Source organism: Pogona vitticeps, chromosome 1 (assembly GCF_051106095.1).
Source record: "Pogona vitticeps strain Pit_001003342236 chromosome 1, PviZW2.1, whole genome shotgun sequence".
NCBI classification, from domain to species: Eukaryota; Metazoa; Chordata; class Lepidosauria; order Squamata; family Agamidae; genus Pogona; species Pogona vitticeps.
Window position 1 is genome coordinate 94,374,514 of NC_135783.1, and position 18,588 is coordinate 94,393,101.

The 18,588-nt window shown below is 41.7% G+C and overlaps 1 protein-coding gene across 1 annotated transcript in view; it reads left to right on the forward strand.

Moving 5' to 3' along the window:
- The first annotated feature begins 796 nt into the window (after positions 1–796).
- The window catches only part of LAMA4 (laminin subunit alpha 4), a 117,579-nt gene continuing 99,787 nt past the window's right edge, over positions 797–18,588 (forward strand). Inside the window, exon 1 of the mRNA XM_020805347.3 lies at positions 797–1,493. Coding sequence (XP_020661006.3) covers positions 1,293–1,493 — 201 coding nt within the window. The 5' untranslated portion in view covers positions 797–1,292. The remainder of the gene's footprint in view (positions 1,494–18,588) is intronic.

Sequence of the window (18,588 nt, forward strand, 5' to 3'; positions counted from 1 at the left end):
CCCACCCCACCCCACCCCCATGACATCTTATCAACACAGTGATAGGATTTTGCCTATGGGCAGCACCCTCTTTTTTATTTTTGGTAGTGGAGTGATAGTGATACACAGCATCTGTTTGCTTGGAAGAAGCCATTTTGGTTCTTGGATGAAGAGCAAGATTCAGGTTGTCATCACCTATTTGTTTGTTTATTTGTGATTTTGTTTGCTTGTTAAAGGAAACCATGGCAGCTCTACTAGGAGACTTGGAAACTTAAGTCTATGTGTGCTGATGTCATTACCCACCAGAGCCTCTAGCCAGTGGAGAGAAGGTCCATTCCAACTAGGCTGGCTGGCAGGCTTCTACACACTAAGAGCCTTGTTTCAGGGGGCCTTACAAAGCATCTCTTGACGAGGCAAACAAGTTGGTCTTTGTAAATAAAAGTTCAGGCATTTGCGTAATGAAGTCACTTTCCAAAAACTGTACTGAATGATATCTTTTTTTAAAAATTAACAGTCATGACGATGAAAGGTGGGGGCTGTGGAAAGTTGAGGAAGCTGCTTAACTGCATTAAAACTGCACATTTTTCATGGACACTCTGAAAGTAGCCATTTCTTTCTCAGAAGAAAAGACACTGGAACATAAAGATTTGCTTCTTGTTATTTTCCTATACCATTGATAGCTAATAATTTCTTTTAATCCTTTATTTCCGATGAAACAGGAGGATATTAAATAACATTCTGAGAGTGGAGTGTCTCAAGAAGGTCCTTATTAAAAAAAAAATCCCAACTGTGAGACATAAGGACCAAGGATGGGAGGGGGACGTCTCATTTCAGTGCACAAATGGCAAAGTTTAAGTGGGTGGCTCTAAAGCAGGAAGGTGAAAAGGGAGTGATGTTCATGAAAACATTTTTAAAAAAAGGCTTGAGTTCAACAGAGGCTCAGTCTGTATCCTGACGGAGTGAAGATAAGGTGGGCAGCGAGAGCTCCTGGTGCTTTCCTGGAATACAATCTGTATTTTGACACTCTCTGTTGAAGCACTGCCCATCTGTACGCTATTCAGCCAGAGCCTCTGGGGAGAAAGAAGAGCTACAGGCAGCGAAAAGGAGTGTGAGAAAAAGAGAAAGCAAGGGGCTCTTTTCACAAGGATCGGCTTCAGAACTGCCTGAGAACTGCCACATCTGGAAGCTGAAACTTAAAATAACTGAGGCGCCACTAAAACCAGGAGGGGAGGGGGTTAGATTAAAGTACTGTAGAAGCAAAAACAAGTACTACGAAGCTGCAAGATCACTGTTGGATGTGAGGAAGGGAGGAAATGGCTTTGATCTTGGCCTGGCCCCTAAAGTTTCCTATATTCTTTTTGTTGGGATATTTCGCCTTAAGCTCGGCTTCAAGGGCAGCCAACGTTTTTCATTTTGACACTGAAGGGAGCTCAGCTGCTGGCAGCCAAGAAGACACCCTTATCAGAGGGCAGCAACAATCTATAACTTTTGGAAGTTGGCCACATGTTGTTGAGGTATAGTAGTTCTACTGTCTGTCGACTTTTTCCTTTGTATTTTTAATGTTATTTTTAAAGTCATTGTATGGTTTGAGCTCATTACAGTTCGCTGGATGTTGTAAAATAGACATGTGGAATTTTGAGAATTTTAAGAAATATCAAGACAGACTAGAAAATACAAGGAGAGCAGGATTTACTTTCCAAAAATACACATCTCCTGCTACTTTGAATAAGCTGTAGTATTACGAATTCATGTTTGATTGCTTGGTTTGCATGCAGGCCTGCCTGAAGGGGACTGTTTCTTACTGATGAGACAGGTCACTGAAAACGTCTACCAGCCTTGTTAGTATGATAAGGCCTTTAGATTTCTAGCAGGATTTCAGAGGGATGGGTGTTTTATTAGGCCTTTTTAGGAGTTGTGTGTGAATGGAAGAAATAGACGGTGTACACAAAACCTGTATTGCGTTTTAGTGTTTCTGACTGTAATGATGAGCTAGAGCTTGGGCGAGTTACATTTTTGGAGCTGCAGCTCTCACAACCAGCATGACCACTAGCCATTGATCCCAAAAAAGTAACATCGCCAAGCTCTGTGGTGAACGAAGCTGGGCATATTCACTTAAATCAGACACCAGGATGCTGTGGTTCTGCACTGTTCTGTGCAATTGTCAGTAGCCATCTATGCTGATAATCACTCAGCTAACTCTGGAATGTAGGAAAGTTTAACACATTTATGAGAAAGACATTGGTGTCCTCAGGCATATCTAGATTCTCAGCACACTCCTGACTTCCTTTCAAATCAATATTGCATAAGGCATCTCTGCCTAACTCTCTCATTCAGCAATCCCTTAAAGACATAGGAGATCTCATTATGCCTATAGCTATTCCTCTGGAATCTCAATCCACTTCTATAAAGAAAAGACCACTTTGTTCAGGCAAAGGAGTACATGTACAGGGTTGCCCACTCTATTAATATGAATTAGGAACCATGCACCTACAGAAGCCCTGTCTGCACAGGCCAATGCCCATAGGATCTTTGATTTGAAATACCAGTGTGGAGTGTTCCCCTCACTTGAAAGGATTATGTGAAGAAAGGCCTGTTGATTTAAACAGGATGTACCAGTCGGCAATAGCGTGGAAAAAAAATTCAGCCTATAGTTCCAGCATACAATCTATATGAAGTCACACACCCTTTGTTTATTTACTTCTAAGAGGATTCAACAGGACAAATGAGAGTACACAGGACTGGAGTCTCAGAAAACAAGTTTTTTGAAGGTGAAAACAAAATAAAAATAAAAAAGTAAAACAAGACCAAAATGTGCTGGCACCTTAAAGACTAACTGTTAAACAATTTTATGTGAACTCTTGTGTCTGATGAAGTGGACTTGTCCACGAAAGCTCACATAAAAACATTAAAAGCAAGTCTTTAAGGTGCCAATACATTCTGGTATTTTGTCACTTTTCATTTTTATTTTGTTTTCACCTGTAATGCGTGCACAGACTAACACAGCTACCAATTCTACAACTACAAGTTTTTTGAAAACATATCCAGGAAAACATAGGCAGTGTTTTTCTTTACAGAAGAATATTTACAGTAGATATAATCAATGGGAGATATCGGGGGGGGGGGGGAAGGATAAGCAGGCAGGCCGATATTGTTAGCATAGTCATAAGGATATGTTCCCTTGACGTTTTGGATACTTGTGATTTACTGATTAGTTTGAAATGGTTGAGTCTGTAATTGAGAAATCAGAGAGGAAAAGAATGGAAGGCTACACAGAGGGGGTGAAGAAAGGTGTCTCCTGTGACAGAGATGCAGTGGAGGAGGCAAAGCTAGATGAAGAAGGTCATGGGAAAGGAGCGGGTGGGTACCTTGGCAGGAAAATAAGCCTGGAAAATAAGCAGAGATTAGCACAGCATCATCAATAGCCATATATATTACCACACTCCACTTACTAACACTATTATATTTAATACCGTGTTTCCCCGAAAATAAGACAGGGTCCTATATTAATTTTTGCTCCAAAAAAACATTAGGGCTTGTTTTCAGGGATGTTTTATTTTTTTTCATATACAACAATTTATGTTTATTCAAATACAGTAGTGTCATCTTCTTCTGGTTGCTGCACAATGGTGGAGGGAGGGGTTTCACTTAACTGGGGCTTATTTTGTGGGTAGGGCTTATATTACGAGCATCCCGAAAAATCATGCTAGGGCTTATTCTCAGGTTAGGTCTGATTTTCGGGAAAACAGGATAGATAAATAGACAGCAGTATCTAAATCGAACTGCCTGATAAGAGCCTTGATTTGGCTGAGGATACAGACTGAGCCTCTGTTGAACTCAAGTTTTTTTTAACCCCAGTTTTCAGCAATGAGTGCATTTTGTCCTTCTGCTAAAATTTTAATGTCCCATATGTTGACCTCAATAGTTAACTATGGTGAAAGAGAGAAAAAACACAACTGAAATATGATTAAACAGAAACATGATCCACTTGAAATTCTGTTGTGCCTAAATACCTCATTTGTTTCTCATATCTAGGTGGGAAGCAAATGTAGAAGAGGCAGCCAGGATACAGTGCATGATGTGAAATGGAAACTCCCTGTTTATAAATTTCTTTGAACAAATTATTAGAAAGCAAGATCTGCATCTGTTGTTGGGCAAATAAAACGTCTGCTTTATAAGCATGGTGTGTGCATCATAATCTAGCCAACCTGCACATTAGTGTATTGGCAACTATAGTGTACTGTCCATGTGAACGAAAAGAACAACACTTGGTGAAATATATGCTGAACAATGGATCCAATTTCCTCAAAACTGGAGAAGGGAGATGAATTTGTGTCCCAATCTTTTCCATGAGCGATAAATCCCATGCTTAGCTCTGCAGGATTGTGACCAATATAGGATTGAAAAGAGCATGAGAAGAGATTTTCTCAGTCTACACAGAACAACCATGGTAGCTGATTTCAAGATCAATGTCAGATCTTTCTTTTTTTGCACATTTTTATTTTGGGAAGGTTCTTACCAGGAATGGGGGACGTGGTGGCGCTGTGGGCTAAACCGCAGAAGCCTGTGCTGCAGGGTCAGAAGACCAGCAGTCGTAAGATCAAATCCATGTGACGGAGTGAGTGCCCGTCGCTTGTCCCAGCTCCCGCCAACCTAGCGGTTCAAAAACATGCAAATGCAAGTAGATTAATAGGGACCACCTCGGTGGGAAGGTAACAGCGTTCCGTGTCTAAGTCGCACTGGCCATGTGACCACGGAAACTGTCTTCGGACAAAACGCTAGCTCTATGGCTTGGAAACGGGGATGAGCACCGCCCCCTAGAGTCGAACACGACTGGACAAAAAATTGTCAAGGGGAACCTTTACCTTTACCTTACCAGGAACATTTCCTTTAAGAAGTGCAGCTTCAGCCATGCAAAAAACATTTTCTGCCAGTATTTGCATTGATTCAAAAGCATTTCCCATATTGTAGCTTAGCCAGAGGCTATATCTGGGTCAACTTAAATCATATCCACAGGAACATCACAGCATAGGTAAGGCCACAGTTTTACATGATGGAAAGAACAAAGCGCATTGTCTAACCATAATTAAGTACAGGCAGGTCCCTGTTTTCATTTCAATAGGGGAGATTCTCTCATCATAGCTTCTATTCTACTATTATGCCATCAATGATGCTAAATTTAGTGGACACAGGAATGTAGCCCACAAGTCCCAAGGACAATTCCCCCCCCCCCGCAACCCAATTTGCAATCTGCATTATAATCACATCAGGAGAAGCCTTTATCTCACCCCCATCAATTCATTTGGTGGGAAGATGGGCGAGAGCCTTCTCTGTTCCTCCTCCCAGACTTTGGAACTCCTTCCCACAAAATAAATTTCCTTTCTCTTCAGGCAAGCATTTGCTGAGTGACTGGCTGCCTGAGTGGGTTTTTAAAAAAAAAAATTGGACCATACTGCACTGAATGCGTTTTGGTCCTGCTTATAATTTTAAGTATAGGATTCATTTGATCCTTTTAGGTATTTGTATACTCATGATTGTTGGCTTTTATAGGGTCTTTTAATAATGTAAGTCATTGTGGATCTTTTTAAGAAGAATGGCAGGGTAAAGATATTTTAAGTAAATAAATAAATGAGGGCACCAAGGACATGCTCATATTTCTGTGGGTCACAAACAGAGATGGGGATATTAGTATTCGTATACAAATATGAATATCCCCACACAGCTGGACCTAACAAGGGTCCGGCCTCCAGGATCAGACTGTCCAATCACGTGTCCTGCTGTGGCACTACTTCCTCTTGTCCTTCCAATGGCGCCCAGAGCTCTGCTCTCCTCCCGCTCGGCTGGCCACTCCAGGCAGAGGGTGGGAGGACGGGTCTCCCTTCATGGCTGCTGAGTGGCCAGCTGAGCGGGAGGAGAGTGGCTCTGCAGCAGGATGCATGAGTGGAAAGTCTGGTCCTGAGGGCTGGACCCTCGTTAAGTCCAGCTGCACGGAAATAGTCATATCCATATATGAATATGAATATCCCTATCTCTAGACAAACTATCTAGCAGACAGAATGTAAGCCCTCTTATTTACTGAATTAATCAACAAAGAAAGAAAAGTGGCACTGGTAGATAAATAGCTCTTTTGTCAGAGAGGTTGTTTGGAGTTGTTGTGATTGAATATTTCAGATTGTGATTGACTACCCCATATGGTGAGCTATCAAATAGTAGTCTGCCTCTGTGATTAGGCTTTGTACTGACTCCACCTACCCAAGCTGATCATTTTGTCTTCCTGGACAAGAACTATACAGTATAAAGGTAAAGGTAAAGGTTCCCCTTGACAATTTTTGTCCAGTCGTGTTTGACTCTAGGGGGCGGTGCTCATCCCCGTTTCCAAGCCATAGAGCCAGCATTTTGTCCGAAGACAATCTTCCGTGGTCACGTGGCCAGTGCGACTTAGACACGGAACGGCGTTACTTTCCCACCGAGGTGGTCCCTATTTATCTACTTGCCTTTGCATGCTTTCAAACTGCTAGGTTGGCGGGAGCTGGGACAAGCGACGGGCGCTCACTCCGTCGCATGGATTCGATCTTATGACTGCTTGGTCTTCTGACCCTGCAGCACAGGCTTCTGCGGTTTAGCCCACAGCGCCACCACGTTCCCTGCACAAGAACTATAAGAACGCTTAATCTTATAACTGAGCTTGGCCTGAGCAATGCACTCTACCTGCATGTCAGTGTATGCTCCTATATTGTTTGACTGTTGTTTGGACCTGACTTCTAGCTTCCTTGCTGACCCTTTCTTCTGGTCTAGCCTTTGGTCCTTGATTTCTGTCCAACTCCTTGATCTTATCTTCTGGTCTGTCTTTTACTCCCGATTCACAAAGTTGTTCTTCAGTTCTGATCCCCAAAAACAACACCTGCCCCTCCCAGGTAATTTCAATATCATATGCAAGCATGTCACTAGAAGAAAACAATGCACTTTTCTCCCACTGTCAGATCTGAGTGAGGAGAAAGCAATGAAGCTGGTACAGTATTTGACTTTTGCTCACCCAACACAAAGCAAAGGAAGTTAATTTATATGCTATGGGAAATCAGAAAAGCTTGCAGGACCATCACGTGGTTTTTAACACCTGAGGAATTGCTGCTTTTTTCAAAGTACTGTCTGTAGCATTCAGTTCAACCCTCAGATTCCTGCTTCATATTCCACTGATCTCAACACCTCTTTATACATTTTGGTATCAGGTGGAACACTAAACTGCCCGAGCTAACCAATAGCATCAATGCCTTCCAGTATAGGGACTGCCATTTTTAGGCACCTATTCAAGCCCAAAAGGGACTTCTGACAACTCATGGAAGCCTGTTACTGCACTTATGCCAGCAGTCACTTCCTGTTGTCTGAGGAAGCGAACTGTGGCAGGAGTAAAGAGGAGAAGCCTCCTCCATTAATATTTCCCTGTCCCTCTGGGCTGATGTGAGGATGGCAGTGCTTGGGAAAGTTTCTATTTTAGACTACAGTTCCCAGATAACCACGATGGCTAGAAGATTCTAGACTAAAAATGTACCCACGTGGCACAGTGGTTAAACCGCTGTACTGCAGCTAAAAAACTGTGCTCATGACCTGGGGTTCAAATCCCAGGTAGCCGGCTCAAGGTTGACTCAGCCTTCTATCCTTCCGAGGTCGGTAAAATGAGTGCCCAGTTCGCGGGGGGGGGGGGGCAATGTGTAGCCTGCATAATTAAATTGTAAACCGCCCAGAGAGTGCTTGAAGCGCTATGGGGCGGTATATAAGCAGCACGCTTTGAAAAACGGCAAGCAAATTTGTAGGAATACCTACAGCAGAAGCTCTTGTCAGTCCCCTGAAGAGGGAAGAGTGTATTCCTTTTTTAAAGCAAAAACATCTGTAGTTTTCCATTTGTTCTAGTGCAGAATAACAAAAAGGAATGTGCAAAATAAATGTGGATCCATTCATTGTCATTGTTCTCCTTTATTTATTTTTGCCTTTGTTTTGTTCAGTGTATCTGATATTTGGCAAGCAATATACTCTGAGGGAGAAGTGTCATGTCTGCATATTTTTCTACCAATCTGGATAGAAAACACCAGAGTTACTAGAAGAGGGGTTGTGTCTCCACAATATATGGCATGGATGGATAACCAAAGGTAAAACAGAAACAAATTGTTTTGCCTTTCCAGTGTAAATGAAAGGAAAATGGCAAGTGAAAACTCCCCCCCCCCCCATGTACATGCCTGCCAAACTGATCACAGCCAGGCTGTTTAAGTTACAAAAAAAGAGAAGAAAGTTAACATACACCCCTCTAGATATGAGTCACGTCCCTCATTTTATGCTCCCACCTTTTAAAAATTGAGTAGTCGGAGTGATCCTTCCTATAATATTCTCCTTGATTTATTTCTTAGTACAAATATTGACTTGGGCTCTCAATCACCTAAACAGACACAGACTATTAGTCACACTCAGTGGTGCCAAATTTTATAATGGGTGGTTTCATGCAAACCACATCATCAGTTCGTAGAATGTTGTGAGGAGGACTACAGTATCTGAAAAACCAGTAGGATAATTATACCATTATATAGTAGGGAAAACATATTTTTCCCCTTGATAAATTATTTGCATGTAGGCAACCCACAGCCAATTAATTTGTTGATGTTGGGGAGTTCAAATTATTTTGATTTGACACATACCAAACAGTACATAACAACAACAAAGTAACCCACCCTGGAAACATAACTAATTTGAAGTATCTAGCATGACATTCTGAAAGTAATATATACTCTTTTTAGTTCTTTGAGTCGGCTGAAAATATGAGCCTGTTCCAAACAAGAAAATTTAAAAATTCAGGAGCACACTCATCATTTTTCTTTGATCCTTTTATGTTGTTCTTGTTCAGTGCAGTACAGTAGCTATTAACTCGAGGAAAGCAGTGGGCTAAAAAATATTTCCAGTAACTTTAAGTTTTCTACATATTCAATCTTCAGGAAAATAAAATCATGGCCTAAATCCAACGGTTAATCCCAGCTAGAGTAGACCCACTGAATCCATAGCCAGATGGTAAATTAACACTTACGTCAATACCATTCATTCATTCATTGGTCTTCTCTAGCTGCAACTAGCAATAGGCCATTGACTAAGAGATTTTATGGGGTGTGTGGCACACCAGCCGTAAGAGCTTTGGCAGGAGCTCCTTCCTCCATCCCCAGTCCCACAGAAAACAGCACAGAACCTTCAACAACAAGGGGATTTACAGTATTAAAACTGGAACAGGGGAAACACATCCAGCACAAGGAGCTTCCTTTGGGATAGTTCCCTTCACTTCCCATAAGTATTATTGAGAGTCCGAGAGTCCCCCAGTACAATCTCTACTCTCTCAACAGGTCTAATCCCAGTGTCCACCACCTCACTGTCTTCAACAAGAGTGTCCACATGCTCAGACTGAAGGCAGCAAGGGCAGTCCCAGTTCTGACTTGAGGATTGTTGCCCAGAGCTGGGCATTGTCTTTTCTCCCCCCCCCCCACCCCCCAGTATTCTGGCTGGGTTGTAGCCAGTTTGCTGGTCTGTTCTTCCAACTGCTGATATCTCTCTCCTGGCATTCGCTTTCCTCCCAGTAACTGGGCTTGGGAGGAGGTTAAGTGTCCCTCAGCGTCTTCTCAGAGTACTCTCAGTTGTACGATAACCTCAGTCCAAGGATCTTCTTTGTACAGTATTTATGCTCCCAGTCACGTGAGTGCTCCAGTTCTTCTGGGAGTTCTACCTCTACTTTGTAGCCTTCCTGGGATTCCCCTAAGGCACTGGTTTCCAACCTTGGTTCCCCGGGTTTCTTAGACTAAGATTCCCAGAAATCCTCACCACTAGATGGGCTGGCCAGGATTTCTGGGAGTTGTAATCAAGAATATCTGGAGAACAAATGCTGGAAAACACTAAGGCAGCAGTCCCCAACCTTTTTCGGTCTGCGGACCAGCTGGGGAAGGCAGGGCAGTGGGCACGCAGGCGCACACAGCCTTTGCAGAGGTGAATACGTGCATGGGGTGGGTCAAGAGATCTGTCTTCGCGGCCCAGTTAGGCTCAGGCCGGGACCGGCACCGGCACCGATTGACGACCTCTGCTTTAAGGCATCTCCTTATCCCTGTGCTATTTAACCACCTTGTACCTTGTTCAAGGGGAGGGAGATCTTGCCTCAGTTTTGGCCTTCCCAGTATGTCCCTGTCCATCATGGAGGAGGAAGGCAACTGGGCAAAAAAGTGAAGGAGGAGAAACAGGGAGAGGGACATGGGTGCTGTGGAGGAGGTGTTTACATATTTGGGTTTAGAGGAGAGATTTTTTTCACTGAGTGGTCTTTGGGGGGGGCATGTAAGGAGCGTCATTTCCACCTCCAAAAGAGTAAATTAAACTCAAAGCATATTGACATATTTTTAATTCTCAAATTTTATCTGGTGGAGGCAGATTTACAGCCCCCTCCATGATGATGTATTATTGCATTGATAGAAATATATTGGGTTAGAATTATATTTTGAAGAATCTATTTTAATGTGTTTTCTTTAATCCACTAAAAATGCCTTTTTATGCAAATATAGCAAAGGTAACAGGTTACTTGGCTATTATAAAAGAGGGTTGTAACTTGAAAAAGTTTGGGAAATACTGCCCTAGAGGGTGCAAGAGACCTCCTCCAGTTTAAAAGGAGCCGAGAGGGGTAATGTTAGAGGTACAGGAGGGCTGGGAGATGCAGTGGTGCTGATACACTGCCCAGAAACCATTTTACCCATCTCTGCTTTACATTCCTTACACACCTCACTTCAAACACGCATCACAATACAGCACAAAAAAGGGACTTAACATAAAAACACTTCATCGCAAAACATGACATACTGTATATCACACCCTTCATTTCACACAACACTGCATACATAATTCATGTGACCCAAGTAGAATAAAAATGTATGAATCTACACTTTCTGCACAATAGTACTGGGGGGGGGAGGGGAATGCATGACTCAGAAAGATGAAACTGATTAGGGAAGCAAAGGAAAGAGGACTGAATGGAGTAAGCATGTATTCCCTCAGCAAACACCATGAGTCCATTTAGGATGACAGCTTATATTTTGACATAAAAGAGGAAACAACAGCATGAAAAAATGTCAGCAATAAAAGTCAAACAATTGCATAACATTTGCATGTGCTAGTTTAGATGCACAGATGCAAATTTGCAAATAATTATTTATAGTAAATATAAATACCATACAACTCTTCATTCTGAAAACAAAGATAGAAAGGCAAAACTGTATGAAGAACTATACCAGACAATAAGTTTATGAAGCTGCTGTCTACGTACAAAGTGTTGACAAGGCAAATTCAGGTTCCTGTTCTCCATTCTATGCTTCTTCACCTCTATCATCACATGACCATTTCCCAACCAGCTAGGATCAATCCTGATTGTATGTGTTAGCTGGGGGGGGGGGTGTTTAGATGATCTAAGTAAGGGGGCATTTGCAGGTGCATTCCCCAGGCAGTTGTCAAATGTTTCCTGCAAATAATCATCCCAAGTACAGTATTAACATTACAAAAGTAAAATGTGTTTGGGAACACTTTAATTCCCTTATAATTATTTTGTTTGGTCCTTAGATTTTATTGAGCTACTAAGGTGTAAGATTAAAGCAGGAAAACAGGAACACTGAATGTGAGCTGAATTGATTCAATAAAGGAATCCACAACCTTTTGTCTGCAAGAACTAAGCAGGGATGTTAACGAAAGGAACTTTTGCAAGTCATTAATACATAGGCAACCCTATAGTAGCTACCAAGTTGTTTATCTTTCTAAAGTATTCATTCAAATAGGGTATACAGTTTAGGTTTATAGAAGGATAGGGATTCCCATTAATTGCTGTTGTTATTACCCTGCTTCTGAGAAAGTGCCTTGAACAGAGAGATAGTTATGCTCCAGAGGCCTGAGAATATAAATTGTGATTCACTTCAAAGTTTTAATAGAAATCATCTGCCAAACTACAAGCACAAACTTCTTAAATCATGGGAAACTGGGATGACAAAAAAAAAAAAACAACTAACAAGCCCAACTGTTTGACTGAAACACCTCTGTTGTTTGTTATAATCATTTTTTCAGGAAAGGCCCAAGACAAAGACTGGTGGTCTTAAGGGGGGGAAGGGCAATTGCTTTATTTTGAGTAGCATGCCAAAGAAATCTGAAGAATTAGGCCACATGACTGTGTTCTTTCACTGAAAGATACACAATGGCAGCTATTGCAACCTGATTTATAAATAAACTGGTTAGAATTAGAAGCACTAATCCCTAATATTGTCTGAGCTCATACAGACTGAAAAGGGCTATCTGCTCTCATCCCTTCCCTGCAACTGGCTGAACAACATGTAAATTTACACACAATAAATGCTTCCTTGGCTGACAATAGATCTGTGCTAAATTCACCCTGTTTGGCTGGAGTCTGGGGTGGAAACGGCCTTTTTGCAAAGCTCAGAATATCTTCCTTGAAACTGGCTAACCACCTACAGTACATACATTTTCTGCCTGTTCCCAGCCTATCTGCTGCCAATTCAAGTCATATTTTCCATTTCTCAGGTTCTCAGCCAACATAGGATATACCGAACAGAAAAGCAGGCAAAAGCAAATCTGTTCGGAGCAAAGGCAATGCTAAATAGATGTTCCTATTTAACTGGATGGGTGAGGACTAATGAAGGCTCACATAAGACCTAAAAACCAGGAGGCAATGCAGGCTGCAACCCCAACCTCCAGTCCTCCTTCTCCTTTCAGTCACAAAGGGGGAACTCTGAAAGCGGATTCTAGGTGTGTTTGCTTGAATGTGAGTGGATGCTTCTTGACAGGCAAAAATTCTGCTGCATGAAGGTCCTTGTGCAGGGAAAGTTCAACTTGTGTCCAACCAAATAGAAGCAGAATTTTCACCAACGCCTACTTTGTCAATGCATGGAAGCTTAGGACTGAGGAGCAAAGATAATGTCTGAACCAGGTTTTAGTTGCTGTCATTTAGAGCTACGACCGTGACTGAAAAAATACAGCTTCAGCTGCAGGGCCAAGGGAACCCTGTACAGTGGAGTCTCGACTTACGAACGGCTCAACATACGAACGTTTCGACTTACGAACCGCTCTCATAGGAATATATGGACTTGACTTACGAACTTAGAGTCGAGTTACGAACTCTTTTTTTCCTTTTTTTAAAAGCTAAGTCATCTTAGGTTAGAAGGAAAAAATATCCCCCTCTAGTGGCAGAAGGCGGAATAGCAGCTTCCCATTAGTTTCTATGGTCGAAAAGAGCAGATACGGATTAAATGGTTTTCAATGCATTCCTATGGGAAATGCAGATTCGACTTAAGAACTTTTCGACCTGAGAACTGCCTTCCAATACGGATTAAGTTCGTAAGTCGAGACCCCACTGTACAGTAGTTGGGACTTTCCCCTCACAGTTTAACTAAATGAAGGAACTCCCCGGGTAAGGGGCCAGAACTTTCTTTCAGTGTTAAGAGGGTCAAGAAACATGGACCTGAGTTCAGATCCCCACTAGGACATAAAATATTTGGAAGAACTTGGGCCATAGTCTACCTGTGACCTACCTCACAGCATTTGTGAGGATAAAGTGGGAAAGAGAACAGCCATATATGCTTTCTTAAACTTACTGGAGGAAAGGCAGGATAAAAATGTAACGCATAAATAAATAAGTATGCCTAGTAAGGTTTCTCGCCTTGAAAACTGCACACTTGGTAGAACTGCAACAGCTGAGCCTTTTCCCTACCTGAAGATTGGTTATGATTGCTGGCCTGTAATGGCAGAAATAAAATTATGCCCTGCTGATTAACCACAACTTTCAAACTGATGGGAATTAAGAAGAAAGTGTTGCAAGCCAAAGGATGCTGATTCCACATAGGGTTTTGTTGCCCCATCCTTCATTATAAACATTAGGAACGAGAACTGGCAAGTCATAATAGGCCATGACAAGAAAACAGGAAAGCAGAAAAGTGGAGTGGCTTGAAGGAAGCCATCCAGCACAAGGGAACAAAAAAAGAGAGAGAGAGAGAATGAGGAATCAAGGAAGTCAGGAGGAAAAGAAAAATCACAAAGGCCTTGAGGGCAAAAAGATCTGAGTACTGTCACCCAGGGAAAACGTTGAAGGGACAAGAGGAATCATGAAGCCAGCTGGACTACCTATGACAAGAAACATTGGGGATAGGATTAAGGATTGAGGAAGACTGAAGGATTTACATTTCATAGGCCAATCTGAACCCAGATGAGTTTCTTTCTGGTTACAAGAGTATACAGTCGTGCCCTGCTTTACGATTACCCACATTACGACGAATCCGCTTCACGACGACATTTTTGCGATCACAAAACAATGGTCTAAATGGGGGAAATTTGCTTTGCGATGATCAGTTCCCTGCTTCGGGAACCGATTCCTCGCATTACGACATTCTTTATAGCTGATCGTCGGGTTTTCAAAATGGCTGCCGGGTGATTAAAATGGCTCCCTGCTGTGTTTAGGGATAGATTCCTCACTATACAGGCACCGAAAATGGTCGCCGTATGGAGGATCTTCGCTGGATGGTGAGTTTTTAGCCCATTGGAATGCATTGAATGGTTTTCAATGCATTTCAATGGGCTTTTTATTTTCGCTTTACGACATTTTCACTTAACAGCGATTTTCATGGAACGGATTATCGCCGTTAAGCGAGGCACCACTGTAATTATATTAAATACGCGCTTTATTATAATTCTCTACTTGCCTTTTTAAATGTGTCTTCTTTTATTTTTAGTTACCTAAAGAACTCTGTATTTATGCAAATGGGCTAACTGTCATTTTCTATCCAATACATCCTGTCAGGGGGGAAATCACCTGGGGTGCATATTTTATTTGAACAACATCAGAACCAAGATTAAAGGATAAATATTTATACCTTATCTTTTTAACATAAAATTTTAAAAGCATATCGATAACAGGTATGGAAAATTATCCAGTGTCAAACATGTTTTTGGAGGGGTTATGGGCATTGTTATCTATGTCCTTTAAAAAAAAAAAGGATTATACATTCTGGGATTAAATGAATTCCTAGGCTAGAAGTGGTTTATACCTTGGAAATCATGCATTTTTTCCCTTTGTGGGAAAAGAATGCTTTTGAAGCAAAGGTTTTGTCTGTTCTAGTGTATATGGAAAATATGAGTGTGCACTTTTATAGAGAACGCCTAACTGTAAATTGTTTATACTGGAATCAACCCCATCTCTAAATCAGACTCTGCTGCTGAATGGTATTTCGTTTTGTATTTGGATTGAGAAAGGGGTAACCATGTGGAAACTTTCTACCAAAGGCCTGTTCTCACATCCAATATGAGTAGATTGAAAAACCCCGATAGAGGCAACAGGATTGTAAGGGCAGATCCTGACACTATCTTTTTGTAGCTCTTCAGCACAGAGACCATTAAGGCAGAAGTGGTATGTGCTCAGGAAAAATCAGAAACCTTGATTTTTCAGTATACAAGACGGTACAAAGGCAAATATCTGTGCTTAAAAAGGCCTAAATTGTTGAATGTAGGCCAGCTGTGGAAAGCTTATTCTCCTCTCCTTAAATTGAGGGCAGAAAGAGGCATTAAAGATACTATGTAATTAGAAGAGGTGATTTCTTAACTATTAAGAGCATCTGAGTGCACAGTGAGAGCTTTTTAAAGTTACACAATTTGCAAATTAGATTGTTTGTTTGTGATTGGTCTGCAGAATTTCAGGACAGAATTCCCATAACGTCTTAAGTCTCAAATGCAAAAGTCTGCCTAGGTCACATCTCTGCAACACTAACAAACGTTTAGTTGCAATTACAATCTATAATATTTGTTTCTGGCCTCAATGTACCAGTATTTGTACTGTGAAGAACATGAAGAAAGCTGCCTGGATCCTACCAAAGTCCAGTCCAGTTCAGCATTCTGCTTTCACTGGGATTATGTGGGAAAGACCATAACCAGGGCACAACTGCTGTTGTTTCCAATCAGCTAATAGCTCTTGGTTGTGATTACTGTACAACAGATCCAAAGGCAACCTTACTTCCAGCCCAGGCATTTTCACAAGGGAGTTTTCTTCGAACAGGCATCCTAGCTAGTAAAGGAGATGAGAGAAAGATCTGGATATCCCGGACAACCCAGATACTGTGATTGCTGACCATGAGCCAGACATCCTGGAGAGTGAAGTCAAGTGGGCCCTAGAAAGCTTGGCTAACAACAAGGCCAGTGGAGGTGATGGCATTCCAGTTGAACTATTTAAAATCTTAAAAGATGACACTGTTAAGGTGCTACACTCAATATGCCAGCAAGTTTGGAAAACTCAGCAGTGGCCAGAGGAGTGGAAAAGATCACTTTACATCCCAATCCCATAGGGTTTTGTTGCCCCGTCCTTCATTATAAATATTAGGAACGAGAACTGACAAGTCATAATAGGCCATGACAAGAAAACAGGAAAGCAGAAAAGTGGAGTGGCTTGAAGGAAGCCATCCAGCACAAGGGAGCAAAAATAGATAGAGAATGAGGAATCAAAGAAGCCAGGAGGAAAAGAAAAATCACAAAGGTCTTGAGGGCAAAAAGATCTGAGTACTGTCACCCAGGGAAAACGTTGAAGGGACAAGAGGAATCATGAAGGTACTAAACTCAATATGCCAGTAAGCTGGAAAACAGCAATGGCCAGAAGATTGGAAAAGATCAGTCTTCCTTCCAATCCCAAAGTAGGGCAGTGCCAAAGAATGCTCCAACTACCATACAATTGCACTCATTTTACCCACTAGCAAGGTTATGCTCAAAATTCTACAAGGCAGGCTTCAGCAGTATGTGGACCGAGAACTCCCAGAAGTACAAGCTGGATTTCAAAGAGGCAGAGGAACTAGAGACCAAATTGCTAACATGCGCTGGATGATGGAGAAAGCCAGAGAGTTCCAGAAAAACATCTACTTCTGCTTCATTGATTATGCAAAAGCCTTTGACTGTGTGGACCACAGCAAACTATGGCAAGTTCTTAAAGAAACGGGACTCCCTGACCACCTTATCTATCTCCTGAGAAATCTATATGTGGGACAGGAAGCAACAGTTAGAACTGGATATGGAACAACTGATTGGTTCAAAATTGGGAAAGGAGTATGACAAGGCTGTATATTGTCTCCCTACTTATTTAACTTATATGCAGAATGCATCATGCGAAAGGCTGGACTGGATGAATCCCAAACCAGAATTAAGATTGCCAGGAGAAATATCAACAACCTCAGATATGCAGATGATACCACTCTGATGGCAGAAAGTGAGGAGGAATTAAAGAACCTCTTAATGAGGGTGAAAGAGGAGAGCACAAAAAAAGGTCTGAAGCTCAACATAAAAAAAAACTAAGATCATGGCCACTAGTTCCATCACGTCCTGGCAAATAGAGGGGAAGATATGGGGGCAGTGACAGATTTTACTTTCTTGGACCTCATGATCACTTCAGATGGTGACAGCTGCCATGAAATTAAAAGACGCCTGCTTCTTGGGAGGAAAGAGATGACAAACCTAGACAGGATGTTAAAAAGCAGAGACATCACTTTGCCAACAAAGGTCCACATTGTCAAAGCTATGGTTTTTCCAGTAGCGATGTATGGAAGTGAGAGCTGGACTATAAAGAAGGCTGACCACCGAAGAATTGATGCTTTTGAATTGCGGTGCTGGAGGAGACTCTTGAGATTCACCTGGACTGCAAGGAGAACAAACCTATCCATTCTGAAGGAAATCAACCCTGAGTGCTCACTGGAAGGACAGATCCTGAAGCTGAGGCTCCAATACTTTGGCCATCTCATGAGAAGAGAAGACTCCCTGGAAAAGACCCTGATGTTGGGCAAGTGTGAAGGCAGGAGGAGAAGGGGACGACAGAGGATGAGATGGTTGGACAGTGTCACCGAAGCTACCAAGATGAATTTGACCAAACTCCAGGAGGCAGTACCATGGGGTAACGAAGAGTCGGGCACGACTTAACGACTAAACAACAACAATAGTTTCCCATATATGTTCTTTCATTCATTCATTCATCCATTCATTCATCCATTCATTCATTCTTTCTTTCTTTCTTTCTTTCTTTCTTTCTTTCTTTCTTTCTTTCTTTCTTTCTTTCTTTCTTGCCCTTATACATCTAGTAATTGTGGTAATGAAGTACTACATGTCTGTTCAGAGATAAGTACATTGAGTTAGTACTACTTATTCCTTGTTAAGTATGTACAGAAATATAGAGTCATTTATGTTTGGGGTTTCAGAACTAGATCCAAAGCAATCTAGTGTGTGGGAGGTGGTCTCTAGAAGAAAGATAGTAAACACCAGATGTTAATAATTTTCAAAAATACAGCTGGAGACGAGCCAATCATAAACAAATTCATTGTGTCATAAGAATCACGTTTGAAAAATTATGTGGTCTGCCGGCCCTTTTCATCAAGGAAAACATTTAGTTCAGGCGAAACAGGAATGAAAAATAAGCTATAAATAACCAGTGTAATCTACACAAAACAGAACTGTGAGAAAGTGAAGAGGATGGAGTTAATACTTCACCACACAGAGCTATGGGCCTTCCTTTTAGCTAATGGACCATGAGAACATGCAAGC